Source organism: Anabrus simplex, chromosome 4 (assembly GCF_040414725.1).
Source record: "Anabrus simplex isolate iqAnaSimp1 chromosome 4, ASM4041472v1, whole genome shotgun sequence".
NCBI lineage: Eukaryota > Metazoa > Arthropoda > Insecta > Orthoptera > Tettigoniidae > Anabrus > Anabrus simplex.
The window spans coordinates 238,082,676-238,102,931 of record NC_090268.1 but is presented as its reverse complement, the minus strand read 5'-3'; the positions used below and the strand labels follow the sequence as shown (position 1 = coordinate 238,102,931).

General features: G+C 39.2%; 1 protein-coding gene across 1 annotated transcript in view; it reads left to right on the top strand.

Annotated features, from left to right (window-relative positions):
• The window catches only part of Fbw5 (F-box and WD repeat domain containing 5), a 99,370-nt gene extending 79,351 nt beyond the window's left edge, over nt 1-20,019 (top strand). The window contains exons 7-9 of the mRNA XM_067145457.2: nt 1,538-1,940; nt 12,239-12,451; nt 19,431-20,019. Coding sequence (XP_067001558.2) covers nt 1,538-1,940; nt 12,239-12,451; nt 19,431-19,716 — 902 coding nt within the window. The 3' untranslated portion in view covers nt 19,717-20,019. The remainder of the gene's footprint in view (nt 1-1,537; nt 1,941-12,238; nt 12,452-19,430) is intronic.
• Nucleotides 20,020-20,256: the final 237 nt, after the last annotated feature.

Below are 20,256 nucleotides of genomic sequence, written 5' to 3'. Positions count from 1 at the left end.
GAACGTTATGTGTCCGGTAGTAGTGTACAGCCACGGTATCCCCTGCATGTCATAAGAGGCTACTTGAAGGTGAACCAGAAGCTCTCAACTTGGGAACGTGGGTTGGCGACCATGGTTCCCTTAGCTGAGTCTGGCATTGCTTCCACTTGTGCCTGGCTCCTCACTTTCACATATCCTATCCGACCCCGACGGTATTGGGTTTACGAGGCCTAGGGAGTCTTTCATTTCCATGCCCTTCGTGGGCGCTCGTCTTTCTTTGGCCGATACCTTCATGTTTTGAAGTGTCGCACCTCTGCCATTTTTCCCCTCTGATTTGTGTTAATAGAGAATGGTTGCCAGTAGTACTTCCTCTTAAAACAATAACCATCACCACCAACAACAAATAACATTATTTTCATCTCTCTTTCACTAAATACTGCCTTTGACTTGTTCACAATTTCATCCCTTACTATATAAATAGTGGTGACAGCACACTTCTCTGTCTAGCCCAGTAACATTCCTAAACCAGTCTGTTCTCCCAACTTGGGTCTGGACACAGCTAAAACATTTGCCATACATTGCATGTAGAATTTCCTTTTTTTGGTTCCCAACTCTATCATTGTTTTCCATACCTTTTCCCTGGTTACACCAATCATAATATGCATTTAGTGAGAAATGTCATCACTAGATCTTTAGCAATGCTCCCATTGTCTTTCGATCAATTGTAGTAGAATAACACCCACGGTATAACCTGCCTATCATAACTCTCCACCCTCCTCTTTCACTAACTTGTATACTCTTACTTTGTATGAGTCCATACAGCATCCTTTTACTCCCATTAACATCCTTCTCCATCCCTCGTGTGGGTGCCTTCCTACTTTTCTTTAGCTACCACTTTGTTACATCTCACTTTCCTGATATTTTCTTCTGATTTTTTCTTCTTCTTTGTCTGTTCCATTCTTGCCACACTTTCTTCTTTTCTCCCACTGCTTCCTTCACCTTCTCATTCCACCATGGTGTCTCCTTTTCCGTCACTCTCATGGATGTACCGCTACAGGTCTTCTCTGCTCAACGTACAGATACCCTTTTAAATTAGGGCCATTCTGCTCACACTTCCCAGTTCTGTGACTGGAATATTATATTTCAGGATCTCAGTGCTCCTGTACTTTAAAAAATAATCTTTTATTCCAAACTTGTATTTTGTTATTTCTTGTCTCCTTTATTATTTCCATCTTTTCCTCTTTCATCCTTGTTATCACTACTCAGTGGTCTCCATCTCCTGTAAGAGCTGTTGTGTCCAGTAACTGTTTACGGTTTTCTTTTTCAACTGAAAAATAATAGATTGCTGCGTTGTCCTTCCCTCACTCCAACCATATCTTGTGATCTTCCTACTGTTTTTCTTTCTAAACTCTATATTGCCCACTATCAAACCATTCCTTTCACCAAAATCTACCAATTTTTCTCTTTCATCATTTCTTTTCCCTTATTCGTAAGGGTAGGTGCATGTAATTCAATACTTATATTTATCCTTATTAAGAATATATTATTTTCTGTTTAGATGTTGAAGTTGAAGATCTTGGAGATGAAGTTGAGTCTGAGATTTCTGATAACATGTCAGTTGATGCTGAAGAATATGTTAGTGAAACAGATGATTTAGCAGATCTGCCAGAGAAATATCTTATATTTACAACTGGTTCCAAGACATATACTCCTCATCAGATAGGTTTTAAGCGCATTAAAAAAGTGTCATTTCCACGGAAAATGGATCCAGGACCTTCATTGCGTGAACGTCTTGCTGAAAGAGCTCAACAGAAGGAAAGGGAGAGACAGAATGTGGATTCACCTAGGCCTGAACCTAATTGGCTGGTATATGAAGATGTTGCTGATAAATTTGATAAAGTTGATCACCTTATTGATCTGCATGGACACATCATAGGAATGGGACTCTCTCCTGATCATAGGTATGTACAGCCTATTCATCAACAAGTACTTACTCTTTCCTGGTCATCTTGTATTGCTACTTGTGGAAGATAGGTAGTTGATTGCTTGAGATGCTAATGGGTTAGTTGTATTGGCTGTCTTGTTCAGAAGTCTGGAAATACTTCTGCTGTATACCTCCTGCATTTTTAAACTACTAAAACACACTAATTTGCTAGTGTGGCCACAGGGAGCAAATATAATGAGAAACATAAAAACACAACAGGATAATTCTGCTCCCAGCTTTGCTGTGGGTCAGACTTCCACAACCTTTAAAGGAGTCGTTCTAGGAAATTTCCTTCCCTGATCAGAGAGTTATAGGAAAAGGGGAAAGCCGGATAAATAAAAGAAAGCCAGATGTAAAAAGAATTAAGCTAAATATAGATTTGTCCTGTATACCTTTGTCTTCTTCTACCCATATATACCTTTACTCTGTTTTACTTCTGGCTTTTCTGTTATTTATCTGACTTTCATTTTATCTTACCAATCTCTCATGAAGGATAAGCAGTGTCCGCCCCCTGATTGAACTAGAATGCAGAAATTAGCTTGTCAGGGGCTGAGGAGAAATATAATTTGAACTAGAACGTGTAACAGGAAAGGACATCTATAAAAAAACGCAGTATGTGTCAAGATATGGAGATTGTCTTAGTCCTTTTGTGTTTTTTCTTTTTGTCTTTCTCCCTCTTCCCTCTGTTGTTGTGTTCTCTTCCTTCTTACTACTGCTGCTGCTGCTGCTGCTGCTATTACTACTACTACTACTACTACTACTACTACTACTACTACCACCATCGCCGTAAGACCTATTTGTGTTGGTACGATGTTAAGCCAATTGTAAAAAGAATAAATATGCTACTACTATTACTATCTCTCTATTGGGCAATATATAATTGAGTTTTAATTAATTTGGTCAAGTAAACATCAGATGTATCACTGGAGATCTTTTACGTGGTGATGTTCCATGACATGGAGTGTCAAGCCAGGCTGAATAATTCAGACAGTAGAGTGCTGGTCATCTGAGCTCAAGTTGGTAGGTTTGATCCCAACTCAGCCCAGTGATATTTTGATGTTCAGATACATCAGTCTCATGTTGGTAGATTTACTGGCACATTAAAGAACTCCTATGGGAAAAAATTCCAGCACTTGGGCATCTTCGAAAACCATAAAAGTCATTAGTGGAACATAAAAAACAATATTATTATTTATTAAATGGACTTTTCTCCACCCTCCAAAAATCCAACTACCTCTGCTGGGTTTGAACACATGATCTGGGGATCTGAAGGCTGACACCCTACCACTGACAGAAGGAGCTATCACCTTCATTATGTACTAGATCTAGATTGTCTAGTCTTGCCTATCACTTTTGTCGTACAAAATCATGATCATAGAGATGATTCAATGATTTACACCAAATCACAGGATGGCAGAGGGTAAACAAGTTTATGTCCCATTAAACCCTATTAATGCTTGTTTTTTTTCTGTACAGGCCCGCAATGTTAATACACAAGAACCTTGTTAATCCGGATCTCCAGTTTATTCAGTTGGAAAGTAATAAAAATTCATTGTTACTTGTACAGTATTTCTTTTACGAGGTCGACTCTTCTTGAATGTCTTTTCCGCCAAGGATAGTTAAGGACAGGAACTGGAAGTAATTCGGCCGCGGTCTGTCAAAGGTACCGTCCCGGCATTCGCCTGGAACTGAAAATGGGAAGCCATGGAAAACCATTCCCAGGACGGCCGAGGTGGGATTCGAACCCATGCTCTTCTGAATGCAACAAACTACTAACATGCCTCAGCATGCAGAGCTATGCATCTTAGTAAACATTGTTTAGTCACTCATCAATCACTTTTTTAATGACGGTCCTGCTGACATGGAGTCTATGACATCCGCTACTGCAGACGTTGTTTTCTCGGGTTCACATCGTTCATTAATGACCTGCTATGTGATTGCTTAAGACAATGAAGGAGGAAGGGAATGAGTCATCATATCCAGTAGTCTGTGAGAGACCACATCAGTAGGTGAAGGTTAACACCACGTTGTATAGTTACAGTATTTTCCTGTGCAGTATTGTATTGTTTGAGTGAGCATGAAATGGCTTCGAAATGGGAGAAAGTGGTTGTTTCCATGGTCAAAAAGTTACAAGCATTAAACAGGCTGGACAAAGGAGAACTTTTGAAAAATATTGCTGTTGACTATGACGTACTGACTTCAACTGTGTCTGATTGGAAGAAAAACCAAAAAGAAATTGAAGGCTTTAAAATGGTGACGAATGATAGTTTAGAGAATCGTGCCACTGTAAAGAAAGTTAGAAATGAATCTCTAGATGATGCATTATTCATGTGGTTTAGTGAAAAAAGAGAGCGAGGTGTTCCGATTTCAGGGCCGAGTTTACAAGAAAAGGCGCTTAGTTTAAACAGCAAGCTTGCAAATGGAGATCCTAACTTCACAGGTAGTCAGAGTTGGTTGGAAAGGTGGGAAGCTCGTCATGGCATACACCAGTTTTCAGTGACTGGTGAAAGTTTTTCAGGGGATAAAGTCGCTGTTGACAGTTTCATAAAGGAATTTCAGGACATTATTTGCTCCGATAACCTAACAACAGACCAGGTATATAACTCCGATGAAGCTGGGCTCCTTTATCGCATGCTACCAAATAAGACACTAGCATCTAAATTAGTTGAATTGGCAAGGGGTTATAAAAAAAGGTGGCATTACAATTATGGCATGCGCCAATGCACCTGGAGGACATAAATTTCCTCTCCTGTTAATAGGGAAATAAAAGAATCGCCATGCTCTTAAAAATGTGAATCGATCTGCCTTGTGGGTTTCTTACACATCCCAAAAGAATGCATGGATAGACAGTGGAACTTTTCAAAAACTGGTTCCAGGAAGACTTCGTGCTGAACGTAGAAAAGTTTTTAATGAAACAAGGTTTGCACTGAAGGCCATTTTGTTCATTGACAATGCGTCGTCACATCCGGAAGTAGAAGAGTTGGTGATATCCAAGTGAAATTTCTGCCACCTAATGTAACAGCTTTGTTACAACCAATGGACCAGGGTGTATTGGAAACCATCATGTGGTTATACAGGAGGCAGCTGCTCAGCAAACTGATTGAAGAAGTGTAATTTTGGTATTGAAATCAATAAATATGAAAGACATTATTTATATGATCACATCTGCATGGGATCAAGTTAGTGAAATGACAATTAAAAAGTCTTGAAAACATCTACGGTCTTCTATCTGCGCATCTACCATCGAGGTTTGTGAAGATGTGGACTCTTCTGAGTTCTTTGACACATTTGCACGCATTCCCGAGTGCTCGGACATAGATGAGAAGGATGTAAATGGCTGGTTGAAAAATGACTGTAATTCAGGCTACGGCATTATTGCCTCTGTTCCTCGGCAGGTAATGACGAGAGTGTTGGTGAATTCGAAATTGAAACTGGTGCTCCATCAGAAGAAACAATGACTCATGGAGAGGCAACAATACAGCTGGACAAACTGATGTCCTATTTAGAATCCCAGACTGAAACCACACCAGCAGAACTGATTTTAGTAAAATGTCCTTGTGATCGTGCTGCACGTAAACGCTATACAAATGTAAAACAGAAAAAACTCGCACATTATTTTAGTACATAAAACAGAGTAAGAAGAGTGTTCTTATGTATTTTTTGTACAATTGAGAAAAGGTATTACTGTACAACTTATGTTAATAGATTATATAACATGTACTGTATTTGAATCGTTTTTTTCTGAAACAGCACATGTCAGTAAATCTTAGTTTGGAGATACCCACCTAAAACGTACAGGAACGGTAAACAATATACACATTGTAAAAACACTATGTTTTATAGGTAGAGGACATTGAAATCTATGTTTTTATTGAAAAATAAAGGAATTAATATTGCAGTAGTTTAGGTTTGTCAGAAATTATATCCCCTTGACATGTGCTGTTTTACCACAAAAAAAAAATGGGCGACAAAAATTAATTTGTTACAAAATATCTTTATTTTCGCTGTTTTACAAAAGTGTTTGGTCAGTATTCATTCTAGTCATCACCGAACACATTATCTTTGGTAACTGGCCAATTAATAATCTCATTGTAGAAATCAGATGCTCTTCTGTAATATACTGCATTGTTTTCCTTATATCCTGTATTTTCTTCTCCTGAATAGGCAGTCTATCTTCTGGATATGCTAACTTTGTAGGGAACGTTATGACACTCATTGAATTCCTGATACCTAGACTGAACGTATGTACCACTAGACCGTCAATGAAATCTCGAGCTTGAACAGTATTCGGCATTTCACTTGAGTATGTGAAGTGACTGAAGAACGATATCTGGAACGATTGTTTTTGGTCTCGTGGAAGTCTGCGATTCATTGATTCCACAGATAGGCATTTTTTTAAAGAATGAAGGCCACCAATATTTGAAGTCAATAATATCTTTGGATTCAACCATTTTAACTGTAAACTTTCTTTGACTTGTGGACAGTACAATCATCTCTGTATAATCTTTGGGAACGTAAATTCTGTCATTTTTCCTTACCACTCTTTTTACTGCAGCAAAATGCCTGTCATTGGGTAAATAAGAATGTCCTATTTGAGGAAAATATTAATTGTCTGAAATCTGCCCATAGTCACCAAAGCTAAGAAAAATCGTATGACCGTGTGGTTACGATTTTGTCCAGGGCAAGAGTCTGAAAACGCATGGAGGTGTTGTATCGAATTAGGCATTGTTAATGAAGTCCAAAAGAAAAGAGACAACCTCATTCGGACCTTTATGTCCTTGCCCTTCATGATATGTATAAAACTTCGTATTATTAGGACCCAGCGATGTGACACTAAACATATTCACTGTTAAGTGACGGAAGTAAAAAATATCCTGCACAGGGATATCTGGCAGGGGCAAATTTTGCATAAAATCGAATGTAATAGCAGCAATTGAAGCATTTCTCTTTGACGAATTTCATTTTGGAGTAAAAATTTTTTGCCCTCCTTTTGTGTAGAAGTAATTCTGCTACTGCAATGTCTGCCAGCTGGATGCGTGGAACTGCCGATTGGATACAGCAAGCCAGTTCATTTTACGGATAAAGTGCACATGTCAGTGACAAGTGCTGTTTCTTCAACAAACTATTATTACCAGGCAGAGCTACCGGATAAAGCAATGCAGTGACTTGTGTAGTGTCTGCATAAAACGATAGATCTATACTTAAAGACTGTATTACTTGCCTTAACTCAATTTTGACAAAATCTTGACATGTGTCATTTCAAAAAAAAAAAACGATTCATTTGCTTTTTAGTTTTTTCTGGATTATCCAGCTTTTTGATAATTCGGATCAGTTCCGGTCTCATTTAATCCCGATAAACAAGATTCTTGTGTTAAGATAATTAAAATGTGGCTAATATTAGTAATTTTATACATTCTTTTCCTGTTACATGTTGGTATAAACAGTCCATAGACATAACAGAAACTTATACTTTTCTTCAGGTCAAGCACAAGACAATAATTTCATAGTCATGAACTTCAATTATAACACATCACTAGCCTGTGCGTAAATATTTCACTCACCAAGCTCGTACAGAAGACTGACATTTTATTCTTTGTTCTTAATTATTGTTCCTCCCAGAAGGACTTTTTAGCAGACTCTTCTGTTCCCATCTGAGATGAAAGAAGCTTAGTGCAGTGCCTACTTGTCTTGAATATCCTCACAATATTTTGGGGGTTGAAAAGAAAATTGGACACAAAATTAAGGCATAAGTTTGTAAGGATGATGTAATGGATATACTGTAAGATAAAGGCGGTTGATACCACATGCAGGGTGTTACTGCGTGTCAGCTAGAAATGTGCTAATCTGTTACTTTTTCCACTTTCTGTCAAAGTTGTCCTATACTTCAGGCTGTGAACACATCTGTTTTGTTTTTGTGGATACTGAATTATTTCGTTATAAGAAACAAACTGTTTCCTGAGAAGACTTCCTGAGGAAGGTGTCAGAAGCTCTTATTAAATTTCCTGCTGTATTACTTTTCTGATTAAATGGCCATTGTAGGACCACCTTTTCACGATGGGGAGGTGAATAAAGGACCCTTCACCCCCTGTGGGTGAGGTACGCAGATGAAGAATACACCCATGGTGTCCCCTGGCTGTGGTAAGAGGCAACTGAAAGGAGCAACCTAGGAACGGATATGGATTCTGGCTTTGGTACCATGTATTGTAGACCCTGTGGATGGGAGAGGTGAATATATACACAGGTAATCCCTGCCTGTCATAGAAGGCAACTAAAAGGGTCATGGGCTATCGGTCCCGTTTGTCTTTTATTTTCTCTTGAGCGTTAATTGTAGATGGAATCAAAATTTCACATGTGTGCTGCTTGGGGTGGGGCCTCTTATATGTGTGATTATCCCCAGTATCTCCAGTCCAACCAGATGGGAGCCCATGTACTCAACACTGGTATCTGTCTGACAACACAGGTCTCCGCACAGCCGAAAATTAGGACATATTATTATTATGAATTACTTTTTATTTTTTAAATCTGTGCTATATTTATACTGTATACAAGCAGTTGCAGGTGATTTGAGGAAGGGAAGCCAAGTGCTCATACCCTCCATACCCCATATTAGGCATCGTCCAGAATTGGACCCCGGGCAGTACCTGCTACAACCAGCTGGGTGGCATTCGGGGAGAGTGATTTTGGGCATGTCCGGGAATAAACGTTCTAAGCCTGTTCAAGATTTTAACTTTTAATTCCCTCCTGGGAACAAGAGCAGCATGTGAGTTTGGGTTCCAGCTTCCCTGGGTTCCTGGTTGCTACCAGAGCTGATGGGCAAGACTTCAGGCTGCTTAAATCGATTGAAGGTGTATACATTGAACTTCAGGATTTGAAGAAAATGCAGAATGGTAGTTTGCTCCTCAAGACAAGCACTGCGCTCCAAGCAGATTGGTTGCTCAAGTGCAACCACATTGGCAAAATTCCCATCAAAGTCGAAGAACACAAAATCTTGACTTGTTCACAGTGTCATATTCCACTGTGACTGATCCTGAACAGTGACAATGAGCTGATGGAAGACTTGAAGAACTGGGGCGTGACACACGTCCAGCGCATAGTGTGCAAAGTTAACGGTGAAGTGGATGTCACCGGTTGTTTCATCTGCTTCAAGCTGTCATTGTTACCAGAGAAAGTCTTAGGTAACAACTATTCGTTGCAATGTGGGGCCATACGTCCCACCTCCAATGCAGTGCTATCAATGCCAGAGGTTCGGACACATAGCATGTCGTCGTACAAATCAATCTGTGTGATACATATGGAAAAGAAGCTCATGGCACAAAACAATGTACATCTCCTAACAGGTGCCACTAGCTGCCCTGGTCTTCATTCTCTTCAAGATAGAAATTGTCCACTCTATTTCAGTGAGATGATGATCCAGGAGATAAAGACACTGGATGGTCTTTCATACCAGGAAGCACGGTGTAAGTTTAGTTCCATGAATGCACCTGCCAAGAAACTAGATTACAGCCTCATAGCACGGAGCTTACCAGGTTTGTTGTTCCTTGTAGCAACACCTGAGTAGATCGATATGCCCAAGGTGGCTGTTGCTCCTGTGAGCAATATTGCAAAGAGTTAAAGCTCGAAGGCAGGGTCATCCCAGCCTTTGACCTCAAAAAAAACCTGTGCCAGCTGGGAAACCTAAGCTGGCATGCCGTTGGGGGAGAGTCGACTCTCACCGGCACCATCACATGCCACTCCACCGGACCATGAGGCATCACTTTATGGAATATTGGCCCTCACCACTTTTAGAAGATCAGCAACCATATAACACCATGGTCCAGATTTGACAGTAGTATTAGGATCAATATCTAAACAAGGAACATTAACTCCTATTATTAGATTTGGAAAATATACATCGAAAGACTATAAGCGATACTACACTATTCCGTTCGCAGTTTTAACGACATAAGCCAATGACTGATTTTAACAAACCATGTATTTTAGCAAGAGAACTGTAAAGAACTTTTATATGGAATAATGTTCTCAATTCATCATATTACTAATTCATTCAATTTCTTAATATCCCAACTATAGATTCTGAACACTATAATTCTCTAAGGGAGATGTTTAATCTTAATCAAGTTGTTTATAATTTTATCGTCGTATTGTAATGTGCTGATGAGTCCCAAATTGTCTACAATGTTGATGTAACTTGTATCAGTCTCATAGATTGAATTATCTAGTATTGAATAGATGGATAAACCAAGTGTTTTCTCAGTTGTGAACTACCGTCAGTACGGAGCAATAAGTTAATTTTTATCTCATGTAAAGCATAACAGTTTCAGATAAATATTCCATATTTATTTCTGTCTCTATGCATTTTGATTTAAAAGTTCATTGTACCTTTAACCCTTTGCAGTCCAATTTTCTGTCACATGTTACAACAGTCTGGTCCAAATTAATTTTGCACATTTTTACCTAGTCAGATTAAACACAGAACTTTTATTAGTAACTACAGTCATACTATTATTATGATTATTATATTACATAAACATGAGTCTAGTTAGTTACTTACAGGTTTACACAAAGTTATGAGTGCAGGAGTGAAAAATAACATAAAAACTGAAGTGGAGTGATGCAGCTAGGAGGAACCTAGGGTCCTCTAGTTTCCTGACCTGGTGAATAACTTAGTCTAGGAGGCTCACTATCATGAAATGTTACATTCCGGTAAACACTATTGTAATTTGCATTACCATTTGTATGTGCGAAAGTACTTTCAGCATCACTGTTACTCAAATTATCAACACTGACCTGAGAAGCTTCATCATTGCCGTGTGGCATATCCCGTCCTCCACCCTGGCCCATTACCTTCGTGCGTCTTCTTGCTTTTGTATCAGGCACTGGAACTTCCTCTTCCGAATCTTCAGAAATAGCATATGATGGTCCGGGATCATTCCGTGCTTTCTTACGCACAGGTCCAGTCACTGAAGTTTCACTTGCAATGCCAGAATTCACTACACCTTCATCTTCACTCGACAGTTCTCTAAACTCTTCATTTAATCAAATAAATAATAATCGTCACTGCTGTCCAGAAAACGTGCATACGTATTTACCCTTCATTCATATTTGTCGCTTTTATACCGCAAATTCAACTGAGACAATTCGCATTCACAGATAAACACGCCTAGTACAACACATGTGCACACTACTCAATGTAAACAAAACACAGCTGACAGGCCGTGGGTAACCATGATGATACATGGCTACATATATCTCATATTATTTCCATGGAGATAAAAGAACGGCTTCCTTTGTGCACAAAAATTTGCTCTACAAATATCAGGGATATCGATGTACCTCAATCAGGTCAAAGAACTTCAAGAAATAACTTCTTAAATAGAACGAAACATAATGTCGAGGTGACCTCGACATTGAACCAGTTACAATAAACCATGATGTCGAGGTCGAGGTTACTCGATCTGTTGAAAACTCTCTTTTTGTTTACATTTATGATACGTAATCATATTGGATATCAGTTCTACAAGCATAGTTTAATACTAAATGTATTTAATGACAGTACATAATTCACAATATTTGTGTTCAATTGAAAGTTACCTCTCCAGTGAACTATCAGTACTATAGGAAAAGTGTGGAATGCAGTGGAAACACTGCAGAAAGTATCAGTACTGCACAGGAGTAAGCATTCTTGTTATCAGGGCTCATCCTGTGGTGCACAGAGATATCTTGGTTAATAAGCAAAACAAAACTTGCAGTACCAAGATTTCTGCAGCGAATGGACTTCCAAGTAATGACAGTGCTGTCAGTATAGTTACTACTTCAGTGCTGAAAGTGGATGACTACAGCAGTGTACTAATTAAATGGAAAGCAAAGTATTAAACAAGAATTGAAATGGTACATGGGACCTTCAGAATGACCTTTACTTTCTGGCTTCCTTCTTAAAACCAGCTGGGAGAAAGTAAAGGGACCATATGTTGTTTGACTCTGCCCTCTCCCAGGTGATGTTGTGTGACCATACTTCACAGATTCCATACATAGACTTACAGAAATATATTGTTGTAGCTTCCTCTCACGTTAGGCCCCTTTAAACAACAAGTATCATCATCATCATCATCATCATCATCATCAGCAGCTTCTTCTCACCTTTGCACCTGTTACTACTCTATATTCATTTCCTAAACATACATATATTCTGTGAATGTTCTGTGATTTTGTTATCTGTGTTGTGGACTCATATTGAGTCGTATGTGTATTAAGATATGTTTATAAACTATGTTTTAGGTACCTGTATGTTAACACGCGACCTTGGCCTCGAGGATATGTGGTAAAGAATCCTTTAGATCCACCTCCCATTGCACAGGAGATTGACATTCATGTAATAGACTTGGTGACTCTGAAGGAAGTTGGAACAATGTTGCGTTCTCACAAAGCATATACGCCTAATAATGAGTGCTTCTTTATATTTTTAGATGTATGTAGTGAATATGTTGCAAGGTAAGTAAATTCTCTTAGTTTATGAACGGTAGTTGTTTGTTAAGTATAAACTTTAACAGGTATTGGTTCAAAGGCACGAAATATTTGGGCCACTTTCTGTTGTCACTTAGGGCTGTTAATTTTATATGTCACAATTTTAAAAATACCATATATTTCTCAGTAGGTTTTAAAAATAATGTTATACAGTAGGTTTTAAAAGGAAATATGTTATGCAGTAAATATTCCTAAGTGTTGATTTCAACCTTATGGCAGGTTAATATCCACCTCTTATCCGGAGGCCCCAGATTTGATTTATGGCTTACCTAGACTTTGGAATGGAACAGATTTCATTCAGCCATACGAGATGAATTGAGAAGCTTTCTGTTACAAGAGTCTGCAGACCTGCTTGGTCATGAAAGCAAACCAGTATGACTGAGGAAGTCATCGCAAAGACCATGTGACAATCCAATAACTGCAGCCTATCTGGTTAAGGAGCAGTCATCTTGGCAGACTTAAGTCCTTAATAGGCTGTACTGAGGGTTTGGTTCTTAAGGGTTGTAGCCTGTCACTCCTATAAAATTTCATGTCATGCCACCCCCTGTAGGTGGGGGATGCAGACGAAGCCTGACAGTATCCCAATAATCCAGTCGTGTGAGAGCGCCATGTACCCGGCAGTAGTATCCGCTTGATACCGCAGGTCCCTGCACAACCGAATGCCAGGACATATTATTGTTTTTTATTATTTTAAATAGAGTAGAAGTCCGTTGTAGTGAGAATTCATAATGGCGAAAAGTTTACTTGCTATAGCGGATTGTCGTTATATCATTTTTTTCGTAAAAGTCAGGGAAAAACCACACACACTAAAATTGGTATGAAACGGCAATCAGTTTGTCCAAAACTTGAGTTTCTTCAGATTTCCAGACTGCGGCTTACCCATTAGTTATCGTCTAATTCCGAGAAACTTGATCCCATATGTTCAATTTATTTCTGAAAAATTGGACTAGTATCACTCCAGTGGGTTCTGTGACAAACGTTTTGGTTTACTTATTCAAATTGCATCATCTAACATAACCTTATATGCATAATGAAAACATATTTCAAGCACCAGTAAAGTAATGATTATCTTTTCGCTATAAATTTACATGGGAATAGCTTTCCCATATTTAACCACAGTGAAATCTCGTTTGTGATTTCGTCATAAAGACGATTTCTTGCTTAGAATGCTGTGAATTCGAAGTACCGATTCACGTCTTATTAAATCTATATAAAAAAACCTCTCTTATCGCGTCACAAATGTTCTTTGTACGCTTTGTATGATCACATTTTTCCTAGCCCTAAAAATGTTCTTTGTCATCCCTTGTGAAAAAAACATGTTTTACATCACAGATTATAGTCTTCGCCGATGGAGGCCTGTTAGAGAAAGTTGCATGAAAATGAGTAATGGCCTTAAGTCCTGATCTTCACAGGGTGAATTACACCTTCAGGAAGCAAGCCGTTAGCCTCACAAAAGTTCAGTTTTGCTCTCCAGTTTTCACTGATATTGCTGAATAACCAAGAAAGCCTCTTTGTACTTGTATGTCACATTCCATTCAGAAGTTAGAAATTTATTGTGTTGAATTATACAGTGAAGGGTACCGAATATTTGCTGTGTGATAGTCTATGTATGGATGAGGAACATAATCATGTGAAGTTGACTAGTGTGGTCATATTATTGTGTAGACCAGTTATGGATACTGAAAAAGTCGTAATATCGCTTACTAATGAAGACAAAATTAAAATCCAGGATGTGGACAGGCATCCGACATCTATAACGTTTGATCCAATTGATCGAAGTGTTGTCGCATTGAAGATGATGGTTAAAGTAATCCTCTCGCACATGGCCGAGTTTAACCTTTAAATAATTCATGATCGAAGAGTGTGATCAGAAAACAATGCTTAATAACCTACTGGTTTGAAATATAAGGTTTCAATTGACGTTTGTTTTAGCTAGTGGAAGAGCACAAAACTATGAATCTGGTTCGCAATGTCATATTCCACTGCAACTTGATCCTAAACAGTGAGGATGAGGTAATGGAAGACATGAAGAACCGGGGCATGACACCTGTCTGGCATATAACGCACAAAGTCAACAGTTAAGATGTTGCCACCAGTGCTTTCATAGTCTCCTTCAAGCTGTGAAAGTCAAGTTAACAATATATCTTAGTGATGTGAGGCCATACAACCCACCTCCAGTGTATTGCTATCAGTGACAAAGATTTGAACGCATGGTATCTCATTGTTTGAATCAATCTGTGTGTGGTACATGTGGAAAAGAAGCTCATGGTGCGGAACAATGTATACCTCCCAACAGGTGCACTATCTGCGCTGATTTTCATTCTCCTCGACATAGAAATTGTCCAGTCTATCTCAGGAGATAGACATCGAATGGTCTCACATACCAGGAAGCGTTCCGTAAGTTTAATTTCATGAATCACAGAGCTTGTTAGCTGCAGTCGCTTAAGTGCGGCCAGTGTCCAGTATTCGGGAGATAGTGGATTCGAACCCCACTGTCGGCAGCCCTGAAGGTGGTTTTCCGTGGTTTCCCATTTTCACACCAGGCAAATGTCTTGAGACATTTTAGACTATACTCGACAGAACGGGATTATTCTAACCAGGCTTCTGGTAGCCTTGGTAGTTTTACTCATTCTGTTACCTACAGCAATGAGATTCTACTAAGAACCCAGCTGGAGGCAATAGCGATACGTGTTTCGTCGTTTGTCATAACTGCGGTTTGTAATGTTTATTTCCCACCAGGCCAGCCTCTTATCATCAAAGATGTAGTTTATCCTATAGATCAGCTTACATCTCCTTTCCTCTTGTTGGGTGATTTTAATGCCAATCACCCATTATGGGGCTCTGAAATGCCTTGCCCCAGAGGAAGGGAGTTGGAACAGTTAATAAAAGAGCAAGGTGTAACTACAAATATGTGCACACGAAATGCTGTCAATTGTGTACAGTTTTATTTAAAAATTATATATACACACACTAATAACTGCCCTCTTGAACAAAACACTGCTAAGAAGAAGACGACTGCAAAACTTGCATATCAGCCAGCTACCAACCCAACGAAGTTCACATACCTGACTAACGACTTCCATTACAAGTCTGACCAAAACAACTCAACTTAACTCCCAAGACTGCCTCTTTATATACACTGCCTGGCCAGGCTTCTGAAAGAATATGATACAACATATTTTGTCATAATTTCGAGAGTCTCTAATAGCCTATTTACAATGAAAGGAATTTTCTACACAATTCCAGTGGCAAGATGCATTGTTCTGGACTATTACTGGGAGTTGCACAACATTATGCTGGATTTATATATCATATTTACAGGTAATAATAAATTATATACTATTAATTACATGTTCTTACATTAAATAAACTCATATTAATATACATACAGCAGATGTATCATGACATAACCTCACAAATAATACGATCACGATTTATACCAAATAAAGTCCATACATAACTACGTAAATAATAACAATACTAATAGATGTAAAGAACTTCATAGCCACACATCACAAGTCATAAAAATAATAATAATAATCATGGAGCTCAATATTTCCATTATTTACCCATGGATTAGAGAATTGTTTCCAAGTTATACTAGTCCATTACACTTGCATCAAAGGCATGCATTTCTCTGATACCTACAGCCATGAGATTCCCCTAAGAACCCAGCTGGAGGCAATAGCGGTACGTGTTTCGTTGCCTGTCATAACTCCCGTTTGTAATGTTTATTTCCCAGCAGGCCAGCCTCTTATCATCAAAGATGTAATTTATAGATCAGCTTACATCTCTTTTCCTCTTGTTGGGTGATTTTAATGCCCATCACCCATTGTAGAGCTCCTGAAATGCCTTGCCCCAGAGGAATGGAGTTGGAACAGTTAATAAGGGAGCTGAATTTATGCATTTTGATTACAGGGGAACCAACTCATTTCAGTGTTGCGCACAGCACCTTCTCCCACATTGACGTTAGTCCGTGCAGTTGGGCGTTCGTTCCCTTGCTTCGGTGGGATGTACATGATGACAGTGACCATTTCCCTATTATTCTTACTTTGTTGAAACAGAAATCCATTGAGTCTCCTCCCCAATGGATTCTAAAACATGGTGATTGGCCAAAGTTCATATCACTAGCTATCTTTAACAATGCGAATAGCCAGAGCGTAGACAGCGATATAACTTACATCATACAAGTGATTCTTGCTGCTGCTGAGGAGTCCATATCATCCTTTTCTGGGACTCCTCGACAAAATCTCGTTCCTCAATGGAACAAAGAAATTGCAGCAGCTATGAAGGAATGACGTTGCGCTCATAAATGCTATCGTAGGCTGCCTACTGTAGCCAACTTGCTAACATTTTAAAAACTTCTTGCTAAGGCGTGTGTTATTATTCGACAGACTAAGAAAGCTTCATGGGAAAGATGAGTCGTCTATGACATCACATGCACTGTCATCTCATGTGTGGACTAAACTACAATGTATTTCTGGAGTACAAGGACCAACCTCAGTACTGGGAATTTTCTATGCAAGCAGTATTGTCACTGATCCACCTAAGGTTGTTAACCATCTAGCAAGACATTTTGCAGACGCGTCTGATTCAGGAAATTACCAATATGATTTTCTGGCTCTGAAGCAGGTGGCAGAATGTCTTACCTCTGCCACTCATTGTTCAGAGGACTATAATGTGCCCTTTACACAGTGGAAACCCTGCAGCGCCTTGGTGCTTTCCAAGGACATTGCTCTTGGACCAGATAATATCTATAACCAGATGTTGAAACACCTCAGCGAGGATAGCCTCTTATATCTCCTTGGGGTGTTCAATGGAATCTGGATAGAGGGTGAGTTTCTGTCACAGTGGCAAGAGGGAATATTAATTCTTTCCTGAAGCCTTACAAAGATTCTATGCATGCAGGATGTTACAGATCTATTTGTCTCACTTACTGTGTGTGTAAACTGTTTGACAGGATGGTGAATCGCTGACTTATTTGGTGTTTGGGGAAAAGTAGCAGTATGGTTTCAATGGTTCACCAATGACCATTTGGTATGCCTGGAGAGTTCTGTCCAGAACACATTTCTCCGAAAATAGCATTTGATTGCTGTTTTCTTTCACTTAGAAAAGGCCTATGACCCCATGTCAATATTGCAACCATTCAGTTGTGCATCAATGGAGATTCCAAGGTATATACTGCATATTTCTTGTCCCTCTGTCTATTCTGTGTCCGAGTACGGGGGCATTTTTACAGTATCTTGTTCAGGAGAATATAGTCCCACAGGGATTGGTTCTCAGTGTCACTTTGTTTGCAATTGCCATAAACAGTATTGTTGCTGCTGCTGCTGGTTCAATAATAATGTTGCTGTTTATAGACTATCTTGCTGTGCATTATAGCTTACGAAGTATGGCAGTCACAGAGCGACAGTTAAAGCAAGCTATGGGGCTTGCTCTTCCTATAGTTTAGCCTTACCAATTTCTTGGCTCCTTTTCAATAGTAAATTGTCGTGGGAGTCATGTGTGCTACTTGGGGGGTAGGCGACCACACTCTGCTCCTGTAACTTTATAGGGCACATATTTTATCTAGGTTAGACTACAGCAGTGCAGCATATTGATCAGCAAGGCATAGCGTCCTTGTGAAACTGAATAGCATCCACCACAGCGGAGTTAAGTTAGCAATGGGAATATTCTGTACAAGCCCCTTTGCTAGCCTGCCTGCTGAATCTGGTGTGCTGCCTTTACACCTGAGGCGCCAATGAATATTATTGACCTATACTACAAATTTGCAGCAAATGCCACTTTACCCAAGCTATCCCAGCATATTCTGCAATGGAAACCATCAGCTGTACGCTGCTTATCCACGAGCAATGCAGCCGATTGGTAGACGTTTGGATAGCAGTCCCAGATTGTTTGGTGTACCTTCAGTTCCTTGTCTTTTCAGACGATGAAGTAAGGTACCTCTGTGAGTAATATGACGATGTGGAATAATCCTGGATCTGCACACCGGCCCAAAAGAGAACATGGATCGCTGCATTTATTGGAGGCTCTTCTTGTCCGTTGTTGACTGGTATTCAGATTCAGTAGTTGTGTATATGGATGGTCCGAGAGCAGAAGGGAAACTAAACTGCGCATTCTTTGTCGATAATACCAGAGGTGTCCAACTCCATGGCTAAATGGTTAGCGTGCTGGCCTTTGGTCACAGGGTTCCCACGTTCGATTCCCGGCAGGGTCGGGAATTTTAACCATAATTGGTTAATTCCGTTGACACTGGGGCTGGGTGTACGTGTCGTCTTCATCATCATTTCATCCTTATCACGACGCGTAGGTCACCTGCGGACGTCACATCAAAAGATCTGCATCTGGCGAGCCATACTTGTCCTCGGACACTCCCGGCACTAAAAGTCATACGCCATTTAATTTCATTTTTCAATACCAGAGGTCTTTTTCCTCTAACGGAATCCTGTAGTGTCTACACAACCGAGTTCTATGCTATACTTGAAGCTCTGTGGTACACACCGTGCAGTGATCACCGGCACTTTCTGTTTTTTACATACTTCTTGCAAATTCCTGCATGTTTGAAGTTTGTGCTCTGAGCCGAGACATGCCACCACTGATGTTCAGAACTAGTCTATCAGTGCCAAACGGTGAAGTCTGCAACTTAAAGGACATCATAGTGGGCTATGGTAAAACAAATAGAAAATAAGCTATATAGGTCATTCAGTACTACCAACCTCCCTGGGTTGCCACAATTTGTTTCATAATTTCTCTTTTGAATCACATTGTAAAAGATAAAAGTACCGTAAAGAAATGAGAGGATATCTGAAAAAGTAACGTTTGTCTTTCATAAAATGATCTGTGTAGTCTTAAAGCTTGTTTGCCTGACTTTGCGTTTGTTTTGGTAACATTTTCAGGTGATTGAATTTGATAGTATTATCAGTTAAATGCAATTTCTTTGTTTTAGTGGGGCTGAAGATAAACATGGATATCTTTGGGATCGCCATTATGGAGTCTGTTTAGCCAAGTTCCCACATATGGATGTTGTGAATTCGGTTGCATTCAATCCATGTGATCCAGAAATGTTAGTTACTACATCAGATGATTTTACTATTAAAGTATGGAGATCAAGAGCAAAAGTGAAAGAACTTGGGCTTGACATAGCTGATTTTCGTCGTGGACTTGAAGTACGGAATAGAAGAAGGTGCAGAACTCGCAGTCATTATTGTGAAAGAAATGAAAATAGTGTTTGAATGTGTAAAGGACTTACAATATTTCTCAGTGATCAACCTTGTGTGTTTCTGATGATGAAGCTTGAAATTTAATTCCTAAGCTCTTTCCTGGACTGTGAAAAGAAATAATCCATTAACATCATGTAATATAACTTCAGACAATGAATCTGTTATCGATAGTAACAACTAGAAGAAAAGGGTGAATTAGCCTAATGGAAAGAATATATTTTATGTATTATGTATAATTGCTGGATATCACATAAAGGTGAAACAAAATCATATACATTCATAATTCGAATAAAAACAACTGGTTATTGGTCCATATTTATGTAGCACTCTATCTTACAATGCTTGGGTGGAAATGATAAAGATAGTAGCTGATTGTAGTATATTATCTTTATTATTTTTCTTTTCAGATTCACCATCTGTAGCCAGCTTAACAAAAATGGAATCATATTGCTTGCCACAATGATCCCTTATAATGTGCAATTTTTATTTTGAGTAGCATACAAAAATTACTGAACTTACTCAGCCATTGCATTTTGCCTTGTTTATCTGTTT